This window comes from Oncorhynchus clarkii, unplaced genomic scaffold (genome assembly GCF_045791955.1).
Source record: "Oncorhynchus clarkii lewisi isolate Uvic-CL-2024 unplaced genomic scaffold, UVic_Ocla_1.0 unplaced_contig_2974_pilon_pilon, whole genome shotgun sequence".
NCBI classification, from domain to species: Eukaryota; Metazoa; Chordata; class Actinopteri; order Salmoniformes; family Salmonidae; genus Oncorhynchus; species Oncorhynchus clarkii.
Window position 1 is genome coordinate 390,225 of NW_027257939.1, and position 21,364 is coordinate 411,588.

Consider the following 21,364-nt stretch of genomic DNA (forward strand, 5'->3'; position numbering starts at 1 on the left):
CTCTACCTCAGCAGGCTCTCCTCTCTCATCTCTACTCAACAGAACCAGCTCTACCTCAGCAGACTCTCCTCTCTACTCAACAGAACCAGCTCTACCTCAGCAGACTCTCCTCTCTACTCAACAGAACCAGCTCTACCTCAGCAGGCTCTCCTCTCTCATCTCTACTCAACAGAACCAGCTCTACCTCAGCAGACTCTCCTCTCTCATCTCTACTCAACAGAACCAGCTCTACCTCAGCAGGCTCTCCTCTCTCATCTCTACTCAACAGAACCAGCTCTACCTCAGCAGACTCTCCTCTCTCATCTCTACTCAACAGAACCAGCTCTACCTCAGCAGGCTCTCCTCTCTCATCTCTACTCAACAGAACCAGCTCTACCTCAGCAGACTCTCCTCTCTCATCTCTACTCAACAGAACCAGCTCTACCTCAGCAGGCTCTCCTCTCTCATCTCTACTCAACAGAACCAGCTCTACCTCAGCAGACTCTCCTCTCTACTCAACAGAACCAGCTCTACCTCAGCAGGCTCTCCTCTCTCATCTCTACTCAACAGAACCAGCTCTACCTCAGCAGACTCTCATCTCTACTCAACAGAACCAGCTCTACCTCAGCAGGCTCTCCTCTCTCATCTCTACTCAACAGAACCAGCTCTACCTCAGCAGACTCTCCTCTCTCATCTCTACTCAACAGAACCAGCTCTACCTCAGCAGGCTCTCCTCTCTCATCTCTACTCAACAGAACCAGCTCTACCTCAGCAGACTCTCCTCTCTACTCAACAGAACCAGCTCTACCTCAGCAGGCTCTCCTCTCTCATCTCTACTCAACAGAACCAGCTCTACCTCAGCAGACTCTCATCTCTACTCAACAGAACCAGCTCTACCTCAGCAGGACTCTCATCTCTACTCAACAGAACCAGCTCTACCTCAGCAGACTCTCCTCTCTCATCTCTACTCAACAGAACCAGCTCTACCTCAGCAGACTCTCCTCTCTCATCTCTACTCAACAGAACCAGCTCTACCTCAGCAGACTCTCCTCTCTCATCTCTACTCAACAGAACCAGCTCTACCTCAGCAGACTCTCCTCTCTACTCAACAGAACCAGCTTTACCTCAGCAGACTCTCCTCTCTCATCTCTACTAAACAGAAGACTCTCTTTCATCTCTATTCAACAGAACCAGATATCTGCTGTAAATTTATCAGCTTCTCCAGTCAAAAACTTTACAGTAATCGAAAACTTTACAGTAATCAAAAAAGCTTGCAGGATTATATGAAAAAAGCCTTTCAAAAATCATTAGAAAAAGTACAATTGATAAAACAATAATTATAGTACATTACAATTATCAGTGATAAGAGTAACAAGGACTTGATAAGACTTTTCTAAAGCACTGCTCTCCTGTCCAGAGGAGAAAACATGGTGTTTATCACATAATGAAAGGTCCAACATGTTATTGGGAGGTCCTCCTCAACTTAGAATCAGTTCATTCTTGTTCAGGGCCTAAATGAAACACAGACCGAGGAAGAGCCACCTTATAGAGCAATTGACATTTAAAGGCCAAGTTCTAATCAAGCCAACATGAGATGACATGTAAATGAGAACCTGTTCTCAACTGGCCGTTAAATATAAGGTGGGAAAACCAAACATACGGAGCGTTTTCCGTGAATGTGGTCTACGCAAACATGGGAATATTGCCTTTAAAACGTGCAGAGAGGACCCAAACGTGATCGGACTGAATCTGGCCCCTAGGTGACAGTCAACTTAGAAATACAACCACTCTCACTTCTATTTATTAGATAGAAAGAACCATGTCTATGACACAGTATCCTCCGGGAGACCAGATCACATTCAGCTAGCGATCCAAGTGCAGCTATCCTCTCTCTCCCTTCATCGAATATCATAATGCTTCACTCTGTCAGTGCCATTTACAAAGCAATGGAACCGTATTACAGTCTCCGTCAGTATATATACACAGGTGTGACCACACCGCATCTTTTAACAACATACAATCATTTGAATTGTTTTGTTTACTTATTTACAAAATTGGCAGGGAGAACATTTTGGAAAATCATTGTCCTGCTCTGGCTAGCAACTTAAACGGAGTTGACTTTCTGCATTTACAACAAACAAACAAAAAAAAAGAAAGCTTGAGGAATTCTTAGCCCTGTGATCCCCATCATGCTGTAGAAACATTCCCCAGCACCATTCATTAATTCATTCTAGTGGAGGGCAGAGCAGGTCTCCTGGTCCAAGGCAGGTCAGATATCAGATGCATTCACAAACACCAAGGCAGTTAACACCTCACAAACCTCCTAAAGGCCTAAAGCAATACATTTAAATCATCTTAAACAGAACTAGCAGGAAAAAGGTTTTTCTCCCAAGTCAGGCATGTCTGTCTCAGCCTCCAGTTCTCAGTACTAGTTCAGTACTAGTTGTCAGTACTAGTTACCAGTCGTTAAGGACAGTTCATGTTAGAACAAGGTGTCATCTAGATATGGTTGATAAGGTACAGGGTTCAGCAGGGCTCAGCAGGAGGGAGAGATTGAATGAACAAACACTGTGTGAGAGTACGGTTACTGTAGTAGGGTTACTGATGGGAACGATGTGAGAGAGATGTCCAACAGGGTCTCTTTGGTGCTGTGTAAGAGGGAGGAGGTTCTGTCTGGCATTAGACTGAGAATGGGGGAACAGGGGTGACTGGCATGTGTGTGTGTGTGTGTATTGTGTGTGTGTGTGCGTGTTGCGTGTGTGTTGCGTGTGTGTTGCGTGTGTGTTGTGTGTGTGTGTGTGTGTGTGCGTTGCGTGTGTGTGCGTGTTGCGTTCGTGTGTGTGTTGCGTTCGTGTGTGTGTGTGTGTGTGTGTTCAGGAAGAGGTTATAGAGGTGCGTGCAGGCCATCCGGCTGACGAGGCGCTGTATGTCCGGGATCGTTGTCGGACCGCCAGGCGACACGGGACTTCCAGTTCCTGAAACAGAGGCTCCTCCGTGATGTCAGCAGCCTCAGGACGCTCCGCAGGGTTAAGGGACAACATACTACGGACCATGCCCAGCTAGAGTACACAGGAGAGACACATCAGGGTACACACACACCACACACTACCATCTGATCACTACGATCTGATCAATATCAAAATATACCCAACTGATCAGATACAATACTTATTCATTTCCTAAGAGTAGTACATTTCATGCCATGATTGTATTTTATTCCATCTATGATATTATTGTATCAAGCTTTGTAACAGTGTTTTCGCCTGTTATTTAATTCTCCATTTGGACCAGGAGATAGAAGCAGACAGACAGCAGAGACAGTAGGAGGCGCCAGAGAGCCAGCAGAGACAGTAGGAGGCGTCAGACAGAGAGCAGAGACAGTAGGAGGAGCCAGAGAGCCAGCAGAGACAGTAGGAGGCGTCAGACAGAGAGCAGAGACGGTAGGAGGTGTCAGACAGAGAGCAGAGACAGTAGGAGGCGTCAGACAGAGAGCAGAGACAGTAGGAGGCGCCAGACAGACAGCAGAGACAGTAGGAGGTGCCAGAGAGCCAGCAGGGACAGTAGGAGGCGCCAGAGAGCCAGCAGAGACAGTAGGAAGCGCCAGAGAGCCAGCAGAGACAGTAGGAGTCGCCAGAGAGCCAGCAGAGACAGTAGGAGGCGCCAGACAGCCAGCAGAGACAGTAGGAGGCGCCAGAGAGCCAGCAGAGACAGTAGGAGGCGTCAGACCGAGAGCAGAGACAGTAGGAGGCGTCAGACAGAGAGCAGAGACAGTAGGAGGCGCCAGAGAGACAGTAGGAGGCGCCAGACAGAAAACAGAGACAGTAGAAGGCATCAGACAGAGAGCAGAGACAGTAGGAGGCGTCAGACAGAGAGCAGAGACAGTAGGAGGCGCCAGAGAGACAGTAGGAGGCGCCAGACAGAGAGCAGAGACAGTAGAAGGCATCAGACAGAGAGCAGAGACAGTAGGAGGCGCCAGAGAGCCAGCAGAGACAGTAGGAGGCGCCAGAGAGCCAGTAGGAGGCACCAGAGAGCCAGCAGAGACAGTAGGAGGCGCCAGACAGCCAGCAGAGACAGTAGGAGGCACCAGAGAGCCAGTAGGAGGCACCAGAGAGCCAGCAGAGACAGTAGGAGGTGTCAGACAGAGAGCAGAGACAGTAGGAGGCGCCAGAGAGCCAGGAGAGACAGTAGGAGGCGCCAGAGAGCCAGCAGAGACAGTAGGAGGCGCCAGAGAGCCAGCAGAGACAGTAGGAGGCGCCAGACAGCCAGCAGAGACAGTAGGAGGCGCCAGAGAGCCAGCAGAGACAGTAGGAGGCGTCAGACAAAGAGCCAGCAGAGACAGTAGGAGGCGTCAGAGAGCAGAGACATTAGGAGGCGCCAGAGAGCCAGCAGAGACAGTAGGAGGTGCCAGAGAGCCAGCAGAGACAGTAGGAGGTGTCAGACAGAGAGCAGAGACAGTAGGAGGCGTCAGACAGAGAGCAGAGACAGTAGGAGGCGCCAGAGAGACAGTAGGAGGCGCCAGACAGAGAGCAGAGACAGTAGAAGGCATCAGACAGAGAGCAGAGACAGTAAGAGGCGTCAGACAGAGAGCAGAGACAGTAGGAGGCGCCAGAGAGACAGTAGGAGGCGCCAGACAGAGAGCAGAGACAGTAGAAGGCATCAGACAGAGAGCAGAGACAGTAGGAGGCGTCAGCCAGAGAGCAGAGACAGTAGGAGGCATCAGACAGACAGCAGAGACAGTAGGAGGCGCAAGAGAGCCAGCAGAGACAGTAGGAGGCGCCAGAGAGCCAGTAGGAGGCACCAGAGAGCCAGCAGAGACAGTAGGAGGCGCCAGAGAGCCAGCAGAGACAGTAGGAGGCGCCAGAGAGCCAGCAGAGACAGTAGGAGGCGCCAGAGAGCCAGCAGAGACAGTAGGAGGCGCCAGAGAGCCAGTAGGAGGCACCAGAGAGCCAACAGAGACAGTAGGAGGTGTCAGACAGAGAGCAGAGACGGTAGGAGGCGTCAGACAGAGAGCAGAGACAGTAGGAGGCGTCAGACAGAGAGCAGAGACAGTAGGAGGTGCCAGAGAGCCAGCAGGGACAGTAGGAGGCGCCAGAGAGCCAGCAGAGACAGTAGGAAGCGCCAGAGAGCCAGCAGAGACAGTAGGAGGCGCCAGAGAGCCAGCAGAGACAGTAGGAGGCGCCAGACAGCCAGCAGAAACAGTAGGAGGCGCCAGAGAGCCAACAGAGACAGTAGGAGGCGTCAGACAAAGAGCCAGCAGAGACATTAGGAGGCGCCAGAGAGCCAGCAGAGACAGTAGGAGGTGCCAGAGAGCCAGCAGAGACAGTAGGAGGCGCCAGACAGCCAGCAGAAACAGTAGGAGGCGCCAGAGAGCCAACAGAGACAGTAGGAGGCGTCAGACAAAGAGCCAGCAGAGACATTAGGAGGCGCCAGAGAGCCAGCAGAGACAGTAGGAGGTGCCAGAGAGCCAGCAGAGACAGTAGGAGGTGTCAGACAGAGAGCAGAGACAGTAGGAGGCGTCAGACAGAGAGCAGAGACAGTAGGAGGCGCCAGAGAGACAGTAGGAGGCGCCAGACAGAGAGCAGAGACAGTAGAAGGCATCAGACAGAGAGCAGAGACAGTAGGAGGCGTCAGACAGAGAGCAGAGACAGTAGGAGGCATCAGACAGACAGCAGAGACAGTAGGAGGCGCCAGAGAGCCAGCAGAGACAGTAGGAGGCGCCAGAGAGCCAGTAGGAGGCACCAGAGAGCCAGTAGAGACAGTAGGAGGCGCCAGAGAGCCAGCAGAGACAGTAGGAGGCGCCAGAGAGCCAGCAGAGACAGTAGGAGGCGCCAGAGAGCCAGTAGGAGGCACCAGAGAGCCAGCAGAGACAGTAGGAGGTGTCAGACAGAGAGCAGAGACGGTAGGAGGCGTCAGACAGAGAGCAGAGACAGTAGTAGGCGCCAGAGAGCCAGCAGAGACAGTAGGAGGCGCCAGGGAGCCAGCAGAGACAGTAGGAGGCGCCAGAGAGCCAGCAGAGACAGTAGGAGGCGCCAGACAGCCAGCAGAGACAGTAGGAGGCGCCAGAGAGCCAGCAGAGACAGTAGGAGGCGTCAGACAAAGAGCAAGCAGAGACAGTAGGAGGCGTCAGACAGAGAGCAGAGACAGTAGGAGGCGTCAGACAGAGAGCAGAGACATTAGGAGGCGCCAGAGAGCCAGCAGAGACAGTAGGAGGTGCCAGAGAGCCAGCAGAGACAGTAGGAGGTGTCAGACAGAGAGCAGAGACAGTAGGAGGCGTCAGACAGAGAGCAGAGACAGTACGAGGCGCCAGAGAGACAGTAGGAGGCGCCAGACAGAGAGCAGAGACAGTAGAAGGCATCAGACAGAGAGCAGAGACAGTAGGAGGCGTCAGACAGAGAGCAGAGACAGTAGGAGGCATCAGACAGACAGCAGAGACAGTAGGAGGCGCCAGAGAGCCAGCAGAGACAGTAGGAGGCGCCAGAGAGCCAGTAGGAGGCACCAGAGAGCCAGCAGGGACAGAAGGAGGCGCCAGAGAGCCAGCAGAGACAGTAGGAGGCGCCAGAGAGCCAGCAGAGACAGTAGGAGGCGCCAGAGAGCCAGCAGAGACAGTAGGAGGCGCCAGAGAGCCAGCAGAGACAGTAGGAGGCGCCAGAGAGCCAGTAGGAGGCACCAGAGAGCCAGTAGGAGGCACCAGAGAGCCAGCAGAGACAGTAGGAGGTTTCAGACAGAGAGCAGAGACGGTAGGAGGCGTCAGACAGAGAGCAGAGACAGTAGGAGGCGTCAGACAGAGAGCAGAGACAGTAGGAGGCGTCAGACAGAGAGCAGAGACAGTAGGAGGCATCAGACAGACAGCAGAGACAGTAGGAGGCGCCAGAGAGCCAGCAGAGACAGTAGGAGGCGCCAGAGAGCCAGTAGGAGGCACCAGAGAGCCAGTAGAGACAGTAGGAGGCGCCAGAGAGCCAGCAGAGACAGTAGGAGGCGCCAGAGAGCCAGCAGAGACAGTAGGAGGCGCCAGAGAGCCAGTAGGAGGCACCAGAGAGCCAGCAGAGACAGTAGGAGGTGTCAGACAGAGAGCAGAGACGGTAGGAGGCGTCAGACAGAGAGCAGAGACAGTAGTAGGCGCCAGAGAGCCAGCAGAGACAGTAGGAGGCGCCAGGGAGCCAGCAGAGACAGTAGGAGGCGCCAGAGAGCCAGCAGAGACAGTAGGAGGCGCCAGACAGCCAGCAGAGACAGTAGGAGGCGCCAGAGAGCCAGCAGAGACAGTAGGAGGCGTCAGACAAAGAGCAAGCAGAGACAGTAGGAGGCGTCAGACAGAGAGCAGAGACAGTAGGAGGCGTCAGACAGAGAGCAGAGACATTAGGAGGCGCCAGAGAGCCAGCAGAGACAGTAGGAGGTGCCAGAGAGCCAGCAGAGACAGTAGGAGGTGTCAGACAGAGAGCAGAGACAGTAGGAGGCGTCAGACAGAGAGCAGAGACAGTAGGAGGCGCCAGAGAGACAGTAGGAGGCGCCAGACAGAGAGCAGAGACAGTAGAAGGCATCAGACAGAGAGCAGAGACAGTAGGAGGCGTCAGACAGAGAGCAGAGACAGTAGGAGGCATCAGACAGACAGCAGAGACAGTAGGAGGCGCCAGAGAGCCAGCAGAGACAGTAGGAGGCGCCAGAGAGCCAGTAGGAGGCACCAGAGAGCCAGCAGGGACAGAAGGAGGCGCCAGAGAGCCAGCAGAGACAGTAGGAGGCGCCAGAGAGCCAGCAGAGACAGTAGGAGGCGCCAGAGAGCCAGCAGAGACAGTAGGAGGCGCCAGAGAGCCAGCAGAGACAGTAGGAGGCGCCAGAGAGCCAGTAGGAGGCACCAGAGAGCCAGTAGGAGGCACCAGAGAGCCAGCAGAGACAGTAGGAGGTTTCAGACAGAGAGCAGAGACGGTAGGAGGCGTCAGACAGAGAGCAGAGACAGTAGGAGGCGTCAGACAGAGAGCAGAGACAGTAGGAGGCGTCAGACAGAGAGCAGAGACAGTAGGAGGCGTCAGACAGAGAGCAGAGACAGTAGGAGGTGTCAGACAGAGAGCAGAGACAGTAGGAGGTGTCAGACAGAGAGCAGAGACAGTAGGAGACGCCAGAGAGCCAGCAGAGACAGTAGGCGTCAGACAGAGAGCAGAGACAGTAGGAGGCGTCAGAGAGCCAGCAGAGACCGTAGGAGGTGTCAGACCGAGAGCAGAGACAGTAGGAGGCGCCAGAGAGACAGTAGGAGGCGCCAGAGAGCCAGCAGAGACAGTAGAAGGCATCAGACAGAGAGCAGAGACAGTAGGAGGCGTCAGACAGAGAGCAGAGACAGTAGAAGGCATCAGACAGAGAGCAGAGACAGTAGGAGGCGTCAGACAGAGAGCAGAGACAGTAGGAGGCATCAGACAGACAGCAGAGACAGTAGGGGGCGCCAGAGAGCCAGCAGAGACAGTAGAAGGCATCAGACAGAGAGCAGAGACAGTAGGAGGCGTCAGACAGAGAGCAGAGACAGTAGGAGGCGCCAGAGAGACAGTAGGAGGCGCCAGACAGAGAGCAGAGACAGTAGGAGGCGTCAGACAGAGAGCAGGGACAGTAGGAGGCATCAGACAGAGAGCAGGGACAGTAGGAGGCATCAGACAGACAGCAGAGACAGTAGGAGGCGCCAGAGAGCCAGCAGAGACAGTAGGAGGCGCCAGAGAGCCAGTAGGAGGCACCAGAGAGCCAGCAGAGACAGTAGGAGGCGCCAGAGAGCCAGCAGAGACAGTAGGAGGCGCCAGAGAGACAGTAGGAGGCGCCAGAGAGCCAGCAGAGACCGTAGGAGGCGCCAGAGAGCCAGCAGAGACAGTAGGAGGCGCCAGAGAGCCAGCAGAGACAGTAGGAGGCGCCAGAGAGCCAGCAGAGACAGTAGGAGGCGCCAGACAGACAGCAGATATACACTACTTACCTCCTGGACGTTGTTCTTGGAGAAGACAGCAGGAAACTGCAGCCCTCGGACTTCAGTCAGAGTCTAGAGATAAACATGGTATCATGGACAATACTGTAGTACTATTCACCCCGGTGAGTTTTTATATAGTACTACACACCCCAGTGAGTTTTTATATAGTACTACACACCCCAGTGAGTTTTTATATAGTACTATTCACCCCGGTGAGTTTTTATATAGTACTACACACCCCAGTGAGTTTTTATATAGTACTACACACCCCAGTGATTTTTTATATAGTACTATTCACCCCGGTGAGTTTTTATATAGTACTACACACCCCAGTGAGTTTTTATATAGTACTATTCACCCCGGTGAGTTTTTATATAGTACTACACACCCCAGTGAGTTTTTATATAGTACTACACACCCCAGTGATTTTTTATATAGTACTATTCACCCCGGTGAGTTTTTATATAGTACTACACACCCCGGTGAGTTTTTATATCATACTATTCACCCCAGTGAGTTTTTATATCGTACTATTCACCCCAGTGAGTTTTTATTTCGTACTATTCACCATTGTATGGTACTCACCCTGACTCTCTCCATCTGTGTCCTGAAGGGACAGAGCAGCTCAAACAGGATCAGACCCAGAGAGTAGATATCCACTTTGTGAGAGTACAAGTCACCAGACAACTGGAGAGGAGAGAGAGCAAGGTTATGGTTACAGTTAGATAGATAAACATCTCTAATCTAGAAGACTACACAGTTCAGGGTAACAGAGTAGATATCCACTTTGTGAGAGTAAAGGTTAAGACACGGATAGACATCTTGGTTACATCTCTATTAGACAGCTCTACGAGTCTAACAGGAGGAGTTACCAGACAGACAATTTACCAGTCTAAAATATATATTACATGAACCAGGACAGGGGGAACCAGGACAGGGAGTACCAGGATGAACCAGGACAGGATGAACCAGGATAGGGTGAACCAGGATGAACCAGGACAGGGTGAACCAAGATGAACCAGGACAGGGTGAACCAGGATGAACCAGGACAGGGTGAACCAGGATGAACCAGGACAGGGTGAACCAGGATGAACCAGGACAGGGTGAACCAGGATGAACCAGGACAGGGTGAACCAGGATGAACCAGGACAGGGTGAACCAGGACAGGATGAACCAGGACAGGATGAACCAGAACAGGGTGAACCAGGATGAACCAGGACAGGGTGAACCAGGATGAACAGGGACAGGATGACCCAGGATGAACCAGGACAGGGTGAGCCAGGACAGGGTGAACCAGGATGAACCAGGACAGGGTGAACCAGGATGAACCGGGACAGGATGAACCAGGACAGGGTGAACCAGAACAGGGTGACCCAGGACAGGGTGAGCCAGGACAGGGTGAACCAGGATGAACCAGGACAGGGTGAACCAGGATGAACCGGGACAGGATGAACCAGGACAGGATGAACCAGAACAGGGTGAACCAGGACAGGGTGAACCAGGACAGGGTGAACCAGGACAGGATGAACCAGGATGAACCAGGACAGGGTGAACCAGGATGAACCAGGACAGGGTGAACCAGGATTAAACAGGATGAACCAGGACAGGATGAACCAGGGTGAACCAGGATGAACCAGGACAGGGTGAACCAGGACAGGGTGAACCAGGATGAACCAGGACAGGGTGACCCAGGACAGGATGAACCAGGACAGGGTGAACCAGGATGAACCAGGACAGGGTGAACCAGGATTAACCAGGACAGGGTGAACCAGGAAGAACCAGGACAGGATGAACCAGGACAGGGTGAACCAGGATGAACCAGGACAGGATGAACCAGGACAGGGTGAACCAGGATGAACCAGGACAGGATGAACCAGGACAGGGTGAACCAGGACATGATGAACCAGGACAGGGTGAACCAGGATGAACCAGGACAGGGTGAACCAGGATGAACAGGGACAGGATGACCCAGGATGAATCAGGACAGGGTGAGCCAGGACAGGGTGAACCAGGACAGGGTGAACCAGGATGAACCGGGACAGGATGAACCAGGACAGGGTGAACCAGAACAGGGTGAACCAGAACAGGGTGAACCAGGACATGATGAACCAGGACAGGGTGAACCAAGTTTAACCAGACCAGGGTCAACCAGGATGAACCAGGACATGATGAACCAGGACAGGATGAACCAGACCAGGGTGAACCAAGTTTAACCAGACCAGGGTGTACCAGGATGAACCGGGACAGGGTGAACCAGGATGAACCAGGACAGGATGAACCAGAACAGGGTGAACCAGGATGAACCAGGACAGGGTGAACCAGGATGAACCAGGACAGGGTGAACCAAGATTAACCAGGACAGGGTGAACCAAGATTAACCAGGACAGGGTGAACCAAGATTAACCAGGACAGGGTGATGCCGATGTTGGCATTTTTAGCTAGGAGTGCCAATTCTAGGTCCAAGAGGCTTCTAAACAGCTTCTACCCCCAAGCCATAAGACTCCTGAACCTCTGCTCAAACAGCTATCCAGACTATTTTCACCCCCCCCCCCCCCCCCCCCACGCTGTTGCTACTCTCTGTTGTTATCGATGCATATTCACTTTAATAACTCTACCGATATGTACATATTACCTCAATTACCTCGACACCGGTGCCAACCGCACATTGACTCCTGTATATAGCCTCCACTATGACTCTGTACCATAACACCCTGTATATAGCCTCCACTATGACTCTGTACCATAACACCCTGTATATAGCCTCCACTATGACTCTGTGCCGGTACCCCCTGTATATAGCCTCCACTATGACTCTGTGCCGGTACACCCTGTATATAGTCTCCACATTGACTCTGTACCGGTACCACCTGTATATAGCCTCCACATTGACTCTGTACCGGTACCCCCTGTATATAGCCTCCACTATGACTCTGTACCGGTACCCCCTGTATATAGCCTCCACATTGACTCTGTACCGGTACCCCCTGTATATAGCCTCCACATTGACTCTGTACTTGTACCCCCTGTATATAGCCTCCACATTGACTCTGTACCGGTACCCCCTGTATATAGCCTCCACATTGACTCTGTACCGGTACCCCCTGTATATAGCCTCCACATTGACTCTGTACTTTGCTCCATTCGTCTTTCCCTCGATAATGACTCGTCTCTCAGTCCCTGCCGTTAACAAACATCCCCACAGCATGACGCTGACACCACCATGATTCACCGTAGGGATGGTACCAGGTTTCCTTCAGACATGACACTTGGCATTCAGGCCAAAGAGTTCAATCTTGGTTTCATCAGACCAGAGAATCTTGTTTCTCATGGTCTAAGAGTCCTTTAGGTGCCTTTTGGCAAACTCCAAGCGGGCTGTCATGTGCCCTTTACTGAGGAGCAGCTTCCGTCTGGCCTCTCTACCATAAAGGCCTGATTGGTTGAGTGCTGAAGAGATGGTTATTCTTCTGGAAGGTTCTCCCATCTCCACAGAGGAACTCTGGAGCTCAGTCAGAATGACTATCAGGTTCTTGGTCACCTCACTGACCAAGGCCCTTCTCCCCTGATTGTTCAGGTTGGCCGGGCGGCCAGCTCTAGGAAGAGTCTTGGTGGTTCCATACTTCTTCCATTTAAGAATGATGGAGGCCACTGTGTTCTTGGGGACCTTCAATGCTACAAACATTTTTTGGTACGCTTCCCCAGATCTGTTCCTCGACACAATCCTGTCTCGGAGCTCTACGGAGAATTCCTTTGATTTCATGGCTTGGTTTTTGCTCTGACAACAGTGGGACCATATATAAACTAATAAATGTTCCTTTTTCAGGACCCTGTCTTTCAAAGATAATTCGTAAAAATCCAAATAACTTCACAGATCTTCATTGTAAAGTGTTTAAACACTGTTTCCCCATGCTTGTTCAATGAACCATAAACAATGAATGAACATGCACCTGTGGAACGGTCGTTAAGACACTAACAACTTACAGACGGTAGGCAATTAAGGTCACAGTTATGAAAACTTAGGACACTAAAGAGGCCTTTCTACTGACTCTGAAAAACACCAAAAGAAAGATGTCCAGGGTCCCTGCTCATCTGCGTGAACGTGCCTTAGGCATGCTGCAAGGAGGCATGAGGACTGCAGATGTGGCCAGGGCAATAAATTGCAATGTCCGTACTGTGATAGGGAGACAGGACGGACAGCAGATCGTCCTCGAGTGAAGACCACATGTAACAACACCTGCACAAGATCGGTACATCCAAACATCACACCTGCGGAAGAGGTACAGGATGGCAACAACAACTGCCCGAGTTACACCAGGAATGCACAATCCCTCCATCAGTGCTCAGACTGTCCTGAATAGGCTGAGAGAGGCTGGACTGAGGGCTTGTAGGCCTGTTGTAAGGCAGGTCCTCACCAGACATCACCGGCAACAACATTGCCTATGGGCACAAGCCCACCGTAGCTGGACACAGACAGGACTGGCAAAAAGTGCTCTTCACTGATGAGTCGTGGTTTTGTCTCACCAGAGATGATGGTCGGATTCGCGTTTATCATCGATGGAATGAGCTTTACACTGAGGCCTGTACTCTGGAGCGGGATCGATTTGAAGGTGGAGGGTCCGTCATGGTCTGGGGCGGTGTGTCACAGCATCATCGGACTGAGCTTGTTGTCATTGCAGGCAGTCTCAACACTGTGCGTGACAGGGAAGACATCCTCGACCCTCATGTGGTAACCTTCCTGCAGACTCATCCTGACATGACTCTCCAGCATGACAATGACACCAGCCATACTGCTCGTTCTGTGCATGATTTTCTGCAAGACAGGAATGTCAGTGTTCTGCCAAGGCCAGCGAAGAGCCCAGATCTCAATCACATTGAGCACGTCTGGGACCTGTTGGATAGGAGGGTGAGGGCTAGGGCCATTCCCACCAGAAATGTCCGGGAACTTGCAGGTGCCTTGGTGGAAGAGTGGGGTAACATCTCACAGCAATAACTGGCAAATCTGGTGCAGTCCATGAGGAGGAGATGCACTGCAGTACTTAATGCAGCTGGTGGCCACACCAGATACTGACGGCTACTTTTGATTTTGACCCCCCCACTTTGTTCAGGGACACATTATTCAATTTCTGTTAGTCACATGTCTGTGGAACCTGTTCAGTTTAAGTCTCAGTAGTTGAATATTATGTTCATACACATTTAAGTTTACTGAAAATAAACGCAGTTGACAGTGAGAGGACGTTTCTTTTTTTGCTGAGTTTAGATAGGTGTGTGCCTTTCCAAATCATGTCCAATCAATTGTATTTACCACAGGTGGACTCCAATCAATTTGTAGAAACATAGCAAGGATGATCAATGGAAACAGGATGCACCTGAGCTCAATTTCAAGCTTCATGAAATGGGTTTCCATGGCAGAGCATTGGCCTCTGGAGCAGTAGAAAAGCGTTCTCTGGAGTGATGAATTACGCTTCACCATCTGGCAGTCCGATGGACAAATCTGGGTTTGGTGGCTGCCAGGAGAATGCTACCTGTCCCAATACATAATGCCAACTGTAAAGTTTGGTGGAGGAGGAATAATGGTCTGGGGATGTTTTTCATGGTTCGGTCCCCTTAGTTCCTGTGAAGGGAAATCATAACACGACAGCACACAATGACATTCTAGAATATTCTGTGCTTCCAACATTGTGGCAACAGTTTGGAGAACTTTCCTGTTTCAGCATGACAATGACCCCATTCACAAAGTGAGGTCCATACAGAAATGTTTGTCGAGATCAGTGTGGAAGAACAAGACTGGCCTGCACAGAGCTCTGACCTCAACCCCATCGAACACCTTTGGGATGAATTATAACGCAGACTGCGAGCCAAACCTAATCACCCAACATCAGTGCCCAACCTCACTAATGCTCTTGTGGCTGAATGGAAGCAAGTCCCCACAGCAATGTTCCAACATCTAGTGGAAAGCCTTCCCAGAAGAGTGGAGGCTGTTATAGCAGCAATGTTCCAACATCTAGTGGAAAGCCTTCCCAGAAGAGTGGAGGCTGTTATAGCAGCAATGTTCCAACATCTAGTGGAAAGCCTTCCCAGAAGAGTGGAGGCTGTTACAGCGGCAAAGGGGGACCAACTCCATATTAATGCCCATGATTTTGGAATGAGATGCTCGACGAGCACGTGTCCACATACTGTTGGTCATGTAGTGTCTGTTCGGTCTTACCTGCTCTGGGCTCATGTATAGTTTGGTGCCGACTTGTCCAGTGTGACGGGCGTAGCTGGGCATGGGAGTTAGGGGTCCTGAATCATCCTCATCCTCTTCCTGGTCCATGGCTGTCACCAGACCAAAGTCTCCAACCTTCACCACATCATCTACTGTGAAGAAGATATTGGAGGGCTGGAGGAGCGAGGAGGGGGAGAGAGAAGGAGAAGAGGAGGGGGAGAGAGGAGAGAGGGAAGGATGAGAGAGGAGAGAGGAGAGAAAAGAGGAGAGGGAGAAGGAGGAGAGAGGAGGAGAGAAGAGAGGAGAGGGAGAAGGAGAAGGAGAGGGAGAGAGGAGAGAGGGAAGGAGGAGAGAGGGAAGGAGGAGGGAGAGAGGAGAAAGGGAAGGATGAGAGAGGAGAGAGGAGAGAAAAGATGAGAGGGAGAAGGAGGAGAGAGGAGGAGAGAAGAGAGGAGAGGGAGAGGGAGAGAGGAGAAAGGGAAGGAGGAGAGAGGAGGACAGAGGAGAAAAGAAAGGGAGAAGGAGGAGAGGGAGAGAGGAGAAAGGGAAGGAGGAGGGAAGGAGGAGAGAGGAGAGAGGTAAGGAGGAGAGAGGAGAGAGGGAAGGAGGAGAGAGAAGAGGGAGAGAGGAGAAAGGGAAGGAGGAGAGAGGGAAGGAGGAGAAAGGAGAGAGGGAAGGAGGAGAGAGGAGAGAGGGAAGGAGGGGAAAGGAGAGAGGGAAGGAGGAGAGAGGAGAGAGGGAAGGAGGAGAGAGGAGAGGGAGAGAGGAGAAAGAAGGATGAGAGAGGAGAGGAGGGGGAGAGAGAGAATTGTTAGATACTGGTGAAGGTAGGGCTGGGGATTGTGTGGGTGGGTGTCCGTCCATCTGTCTGTGCATGCGTCTTCATTCCTGTGTGTGAATGTATCTGTGTCGATGTCCTCACCTTGAGGTCTCTGTGCATCAGGCCCTTGCTGTGGAGGAAGTGAACGGCTTCAGAGATCTGCAGAAATATGCCCAGACACTGAGAATGTTCCCTGTGTTCAGGCAGACATCGCTGAGACATCCAATCCTTCAAGGTGTCTTTACGACACAGCTGCATCTGAATGTACAGGTAGACTTTAGGAGAGGGTTGGGGCCGCAGAGTTGGGGGGGTCCGGGAGGGGCTTGGGGCCAGGCAGAGGGAGAGGGAGGTGGGGCGTGGAGGAGAGGAGGAGGGAGGGATGGAGGGGGAGGAGGGTGGGACGGGTACGGGGAAAGGGTTGGTTCTTCTGGTGTGGGAGGAGGAGGAGCTAGCCTTCTCAGTGAGCGGGGTACTGGCCAATCCGGAGGCTTCTGAGGGGATCATGACCTCAGGGTCAGGGTCGGCGTCACGGTCGCAGCCCGAGTCCTCGAACACAATGTCAAAGGAGGACGAGGTGCAGTCGCTGGGGCCGCGGGGGGGGCATAGCTCAAAGGAGTGGGGAGTGTCTGAAGTCGAGGCCTCTGCATCTGGTTGGCTATCCAGCTCTGACATCATACTGTCCTGACCAATCAGCAGGGGGAAGGGGATGTCAGTCCCGACTCTGAAGTCCATAGCCCCACAGCCAAATCCCATGGCCCCGCCTGCGGATCTGGAGAGCATGGATTGGTCGTGGTCAGTCATGAAGGCCCCGCCCAGCCCAGACGCAGAACTCACAGGGCTGGAGACAGACGAGATGGGCACTTTGACAGACAGCACCTCCATGTGGTCGGGGGAGCTCAGAGGCCAGTCGGTAGTGCTGAGAGAGAGGAGAGGAATATTACGATCATCCTACTTCATACATTTTAGGAACGGAAATGGCTTCAATCAAATGGAGATTAGACATGTCATTAAACACGATGGAGACAAGGATCAATGGGTTCTAGAAACATACAGTTTCTAGTCGGAGGTTTACTGACAAATACATTTAAACTCAGTTTACACCTCAGCCAAATACATTTAAACTCAGTTTACACCTCAGCCAAATACATTTAAACTCAGTTTTTCACAATTCCTGACATTTAATCCTAGTAAAAATTCCCTGTTTTAGGTCAGTTAGGATCACTACTTTATTTTAAGAATATGAAATGTCAGAATAATAGTTGAGAGAATGATTTATTTCAGCTTTTATTTCTTTCATCACATTCCCAGTGGGTCAGAAGTTTACATACACTCAATTAGTATTTGGTAGCATTGCCTTTAAATGGTTTAACTTGGGTCAAACGTTTCGGGTTGCCTTCCACAAGCTTCCCACAATAAGTTGGGTGAATTTTGGCCCATTCCTCCTGACAGAGCTGGTGTAACTGAGTCAGGTTTGTAGGTCTCCTTGCTCACACACGCTTTTTCAGTTCTGCCCACAAATGTTCTATAGGATTGAGGTCAGGGCTTTGTGATGGCCACTCCAATACCTTGACTTTGTTGTCCTTAAGCCATTTTGCCACAGCTTTGGAAGTATGCTTGGGGTCATTGTTCATTTGGAAGACCCATTTACGACCAAGCTTTAACTTCCTGACTGATGTCTTGAGATGTTGCTTCAATATATCCACATAATTTTCCTACCTCATGATGCCATCTATTTTGTGAAGTGCACCAGTCCCTCCTGCAGCAAAGCACCCCCACAACATGATGCTGCCACCCCCATGCTTCACGGTTGGGATGGTGTTCTTCAGCTTGCAAGCCTCCCCCTTTTTCCTCCTAACATAACGATGGTCTTTATGACCAAACAGTTATATTTTTGTTTCATCCGACCAGAGGACATTTCTCCAAAAAGTACGATCTTTGTCCCCATGTGCAGTTGCAAACCGTAGTCTGGCTTTTTTATGGCGGTTTTGGAGCAGTGGCTTCTTCCTTGCTGAGCGGCCTTTCAGGTTATGTCGATATAGGACTCGTTTTACTGTGGATATAGATACTTATGTACCTGTTTCCTCCAGCATCTTCACAAGGTCCTTTGCTGTTGTTCTGGGATTGATTCGCACTTTTCGAACCAAAGTACGTTCATCTCTAGGAGACAGAACGCGTCTCCTTCCTGAGCGGTATGACGGCTGCGTGGTCCCATGGTTTTTATACTTGCGTACTATTGTTTGTACAGATGAACGGATTATGCAGATTATGGTTCCTACCTCTCCTCCAGCCAGCGCTGGTCCTGTCCCTCCTGCCAGCCCTCTGGAGGGCTCTCCTGCCTGGTGTTACACTGTAATAGTTCCTACCTGGTGTAACATCATTATGGTTCCTACCTCTCCTCCAGCCAGCGCTGGTCCTGTCCCTCCTGCCAGCCCCCTGGAGGGCTCTCCTGCCTGGTGTTACACTGTAATAGTTCCTACCTGGTGTAACATCATTATGGTTCCTACCTCTCCTCCAGCCAGCGCTGGTCCTGTCCCTCCTGCCAGCCCTCTGGAGGGCTCTCCTGCCTGGTGTTACACTGTAATAGTTCCTACCTGGTGTAACATCATTATGGTTCCTACCTCTCCTCCAGCCAGCGCTGGTCCTGTCCCTCCTGCCAGCCCTCTGGAGGGCGTTCCTACCTGGTGTAACATCATTATGGTTCCTACCTCTCCTCCAGCCAGCGCTGGTCCTGTCCCTCCTGCCAGCCCTCTGGAGGGCTCTCCTGCCAGGCGTTGAAGTAACGGATGATCCCTGGGTGTTCCAGCTTGGCCAGAGCCTTCACCTCTCTCATCACCTTCTCCCTGGCCAGCTCTCTGTTGGGTAAGAGCTGGTCAATACACAGGCTGGCGGGTTTAGTAAACACAGGTACTTCGTTTGTAACCATGCTGAAGCCCGTTACCTGTTGGGAAGGCGGATCCTCTTGATAGCATAGTTGCAGTCGTCCACCTGGTTCCGAGCCTCAAACACGACACCAAACCCTCCTCGACCCAGACACTGTACCGGCTCAAAGTCTGTCAGGTACCTGGGAGACAGACAGAAGAGGAGGACTCTATTGTCGAATGGACACAGAGATTTGACCCTTGCTCTTGCTGACAAACATATGAACAAAGTGGATGTGGTTAGTGTCATTTGAGATGAATGGGGTGGGGGGGGTCAGCTGTCCATATGCCTCGTGCCACAGGCAACCACCGTTCCCTCCATACATTTTCAAGTTTTAGTTCCACATGTACAAGTACAGAGGAAATGCATATGATCCCAAATCAGCTGCTTCTCTTCCCAGAGAGTGCTAGATACTGGGGGGGGGGGGGGGCTATCAGCTACTATACAGTATCAATACAGTATCAATACTGGGGGGGCATCAGCTACTATACAGTATCAATACTGGAGGGGCTATCAGCTACTATACAGTATCAATACTGGGGGGGGGGGGCTATCAGCTAATATACAGTATCAATACTGGGGGGGGGCTATCAGCTAATATACAGTATCAATACTGGGGGGGGGGGCTATCAGCTACTATACAGTATCAATACTGTGGGGGCTATCAGCTACTATACAGTATCAATACTGGGGGGGGGGGGGCTATCAGCTACTATACAGTATCAATACTGGGGGGGAGGGGCTATCAGCTACTATACAGTATCAATACTGGGGGGGGGGGGGGGCTATCAGCTACTATACAGTATCAATACTGGGGGGGGGGGGGGGCTATCAGCTAATATACAGTATCAATACTGGGGGGGGGGGGGGGGCTATCAGCTACTATACAGTATCAATACTGGAGGGGCTATCAGCTACTATACAGTATCAATACTGGGGGGGCTATCAGCTACTATACAGTATCAATACTGGGGGGGGCTATCAGCTACTATACAGTATCAATACTGGGGGGGGGGCTATCAGCTACTATACAGTATCAATACTGTGGGGGGGGGGGGGGGGGGGGGCTATCAGCTACTATACAGTATCAATACAGTATCAATACTGGAGGGGCTATCAGCTACTATACAGTATCAATACTGGGGGGGGGGGGGGCTATCAGCTAATATACAGTATCAATACTGTGGGGGGCTATCAGCTACTATACAGTATCAATACTGGGGGGGGCTATCAGCTACTATACAGTATCAATACTGGCGGGGGGGGGGGGGGGGGCTATCAGCTAATATACAGTATCAATACTGGGGGGGGGGGGCTATCAGCTAATATACAGTATCAATACTGGGGGGGGGCTATCAGCTACTATACAGTATCAACACTGGGGGGGGGGGGGGCTATCAGCTACTATACAGTATCAATACTGTGGGGGGGGGGGCTATCAGCTACTATACAGTATCAATACAGTATCAATACTGGAGGGGCTATCAGCTACTATACAGTATCAATACTGGGGGGGGGGGGGCTATCAGCTAATATACAGTATCAATACTGGGGGGGGCTATCAGCTACTATACAGTATCAATACTGGGGGGGGCTATCAGCTACTATACAGTATCAATACTGGCGGGGGGGGGGGGCTATCAGCTAATATACAGTATCAATACTGGGGGGGGGCTATCAGCTAATATACAGTATCAATACTGGGGGGGGGGGGCTATCAGCTACTATACAGTATCAACACTGGGGGGGGGGGGCTATCAGCTACTATACAGTATCAATACTGGGGGGGCATCAGTATGAGTAGGGTTCCATTTTGGACGTAGCTTTAGTGAATCAGTTTCCAGGTCTGTTTTAATGTCAACACCGAACGATACCTGGATACATATTCACTGGGGCGGGTCTCCATGACAACCGTCTCTTTGGGTTCGGCCACCTCAAGGTCATACTTGCTGTCTGTCTGACACTGAGTCTCCGACTCCTTGCGTTGCTACGGAGATCAGGATAGAGACGGGATTATTAATTAACATTGATCCAGCAACAACAAGAAACAACAACAAGAAACACCCCCTTCTGCGTACAGGGTCGTATTCACCAGACGCCAAACAGACGACGAAAAACTAAACTGGAAACGCCTTGAACGTATCCGCTGCGAAAACATTTTGCTACGTTGTGCACTAATGAAGAACGGGAAGAAAACGTACTGTCTGTGGCTGACATGTGAAGGTGGTGTGTGTTCGTACCCGTATGTACTCCACTGGGGCGGGGGGTTGGAAGAACTTCCTGACTATATAGGTGGTGGCAGCGATACAGAACACCATGGTCCCTAGAATCTCTTTCCACCAGGGCAGTAACAGGACCGGATCCTTCCTCCTCCTGTTCACCGCTGCACCACCATCCTTCAGCAGAGACACCTCCGCCACGCCGCGTCGCCCACGGTAACGCCTACTGTATTGGTAGTAGTACCCGTTGTCTGGGGAACAGAGAGAGAGGAACCAGTCAATCAATCAAACAAACT

General features: G+C 51.6%; 1 protein-coding gene across 1 annotated transcript; it reads right to left on the minus strand.

Annotated features, from left to right (window-relative positions):
- Positions 1-1,162: 1,162 nt before the first annotated feature.
- On the minus strand, positions 1,163-21,319 carry LOC139394119 (eukaryotic translation initiation factor 2-alpha kinase 3-like; the record flags this gene model as incomplete). Its single annotated transcript, XM_071142149.1, has 9 exons — positions 1,163-3,038; positions 8,918-8,980; positions 9,494-9,595; positions 15,111-15,284; positions 16,033-16,846; positions 18,636-18,782; positions 18,869-18,991; positions 20,724-20,836; positions 21,090-21,319. Coding segments are annotated over 9 exons (1,952 nt in total), but the record flags the coding sequence as incomplete, so codon positions are not given.
- Between the last annotated feature and the right edge of the window lie 45 nt (positions 21,320-21,364).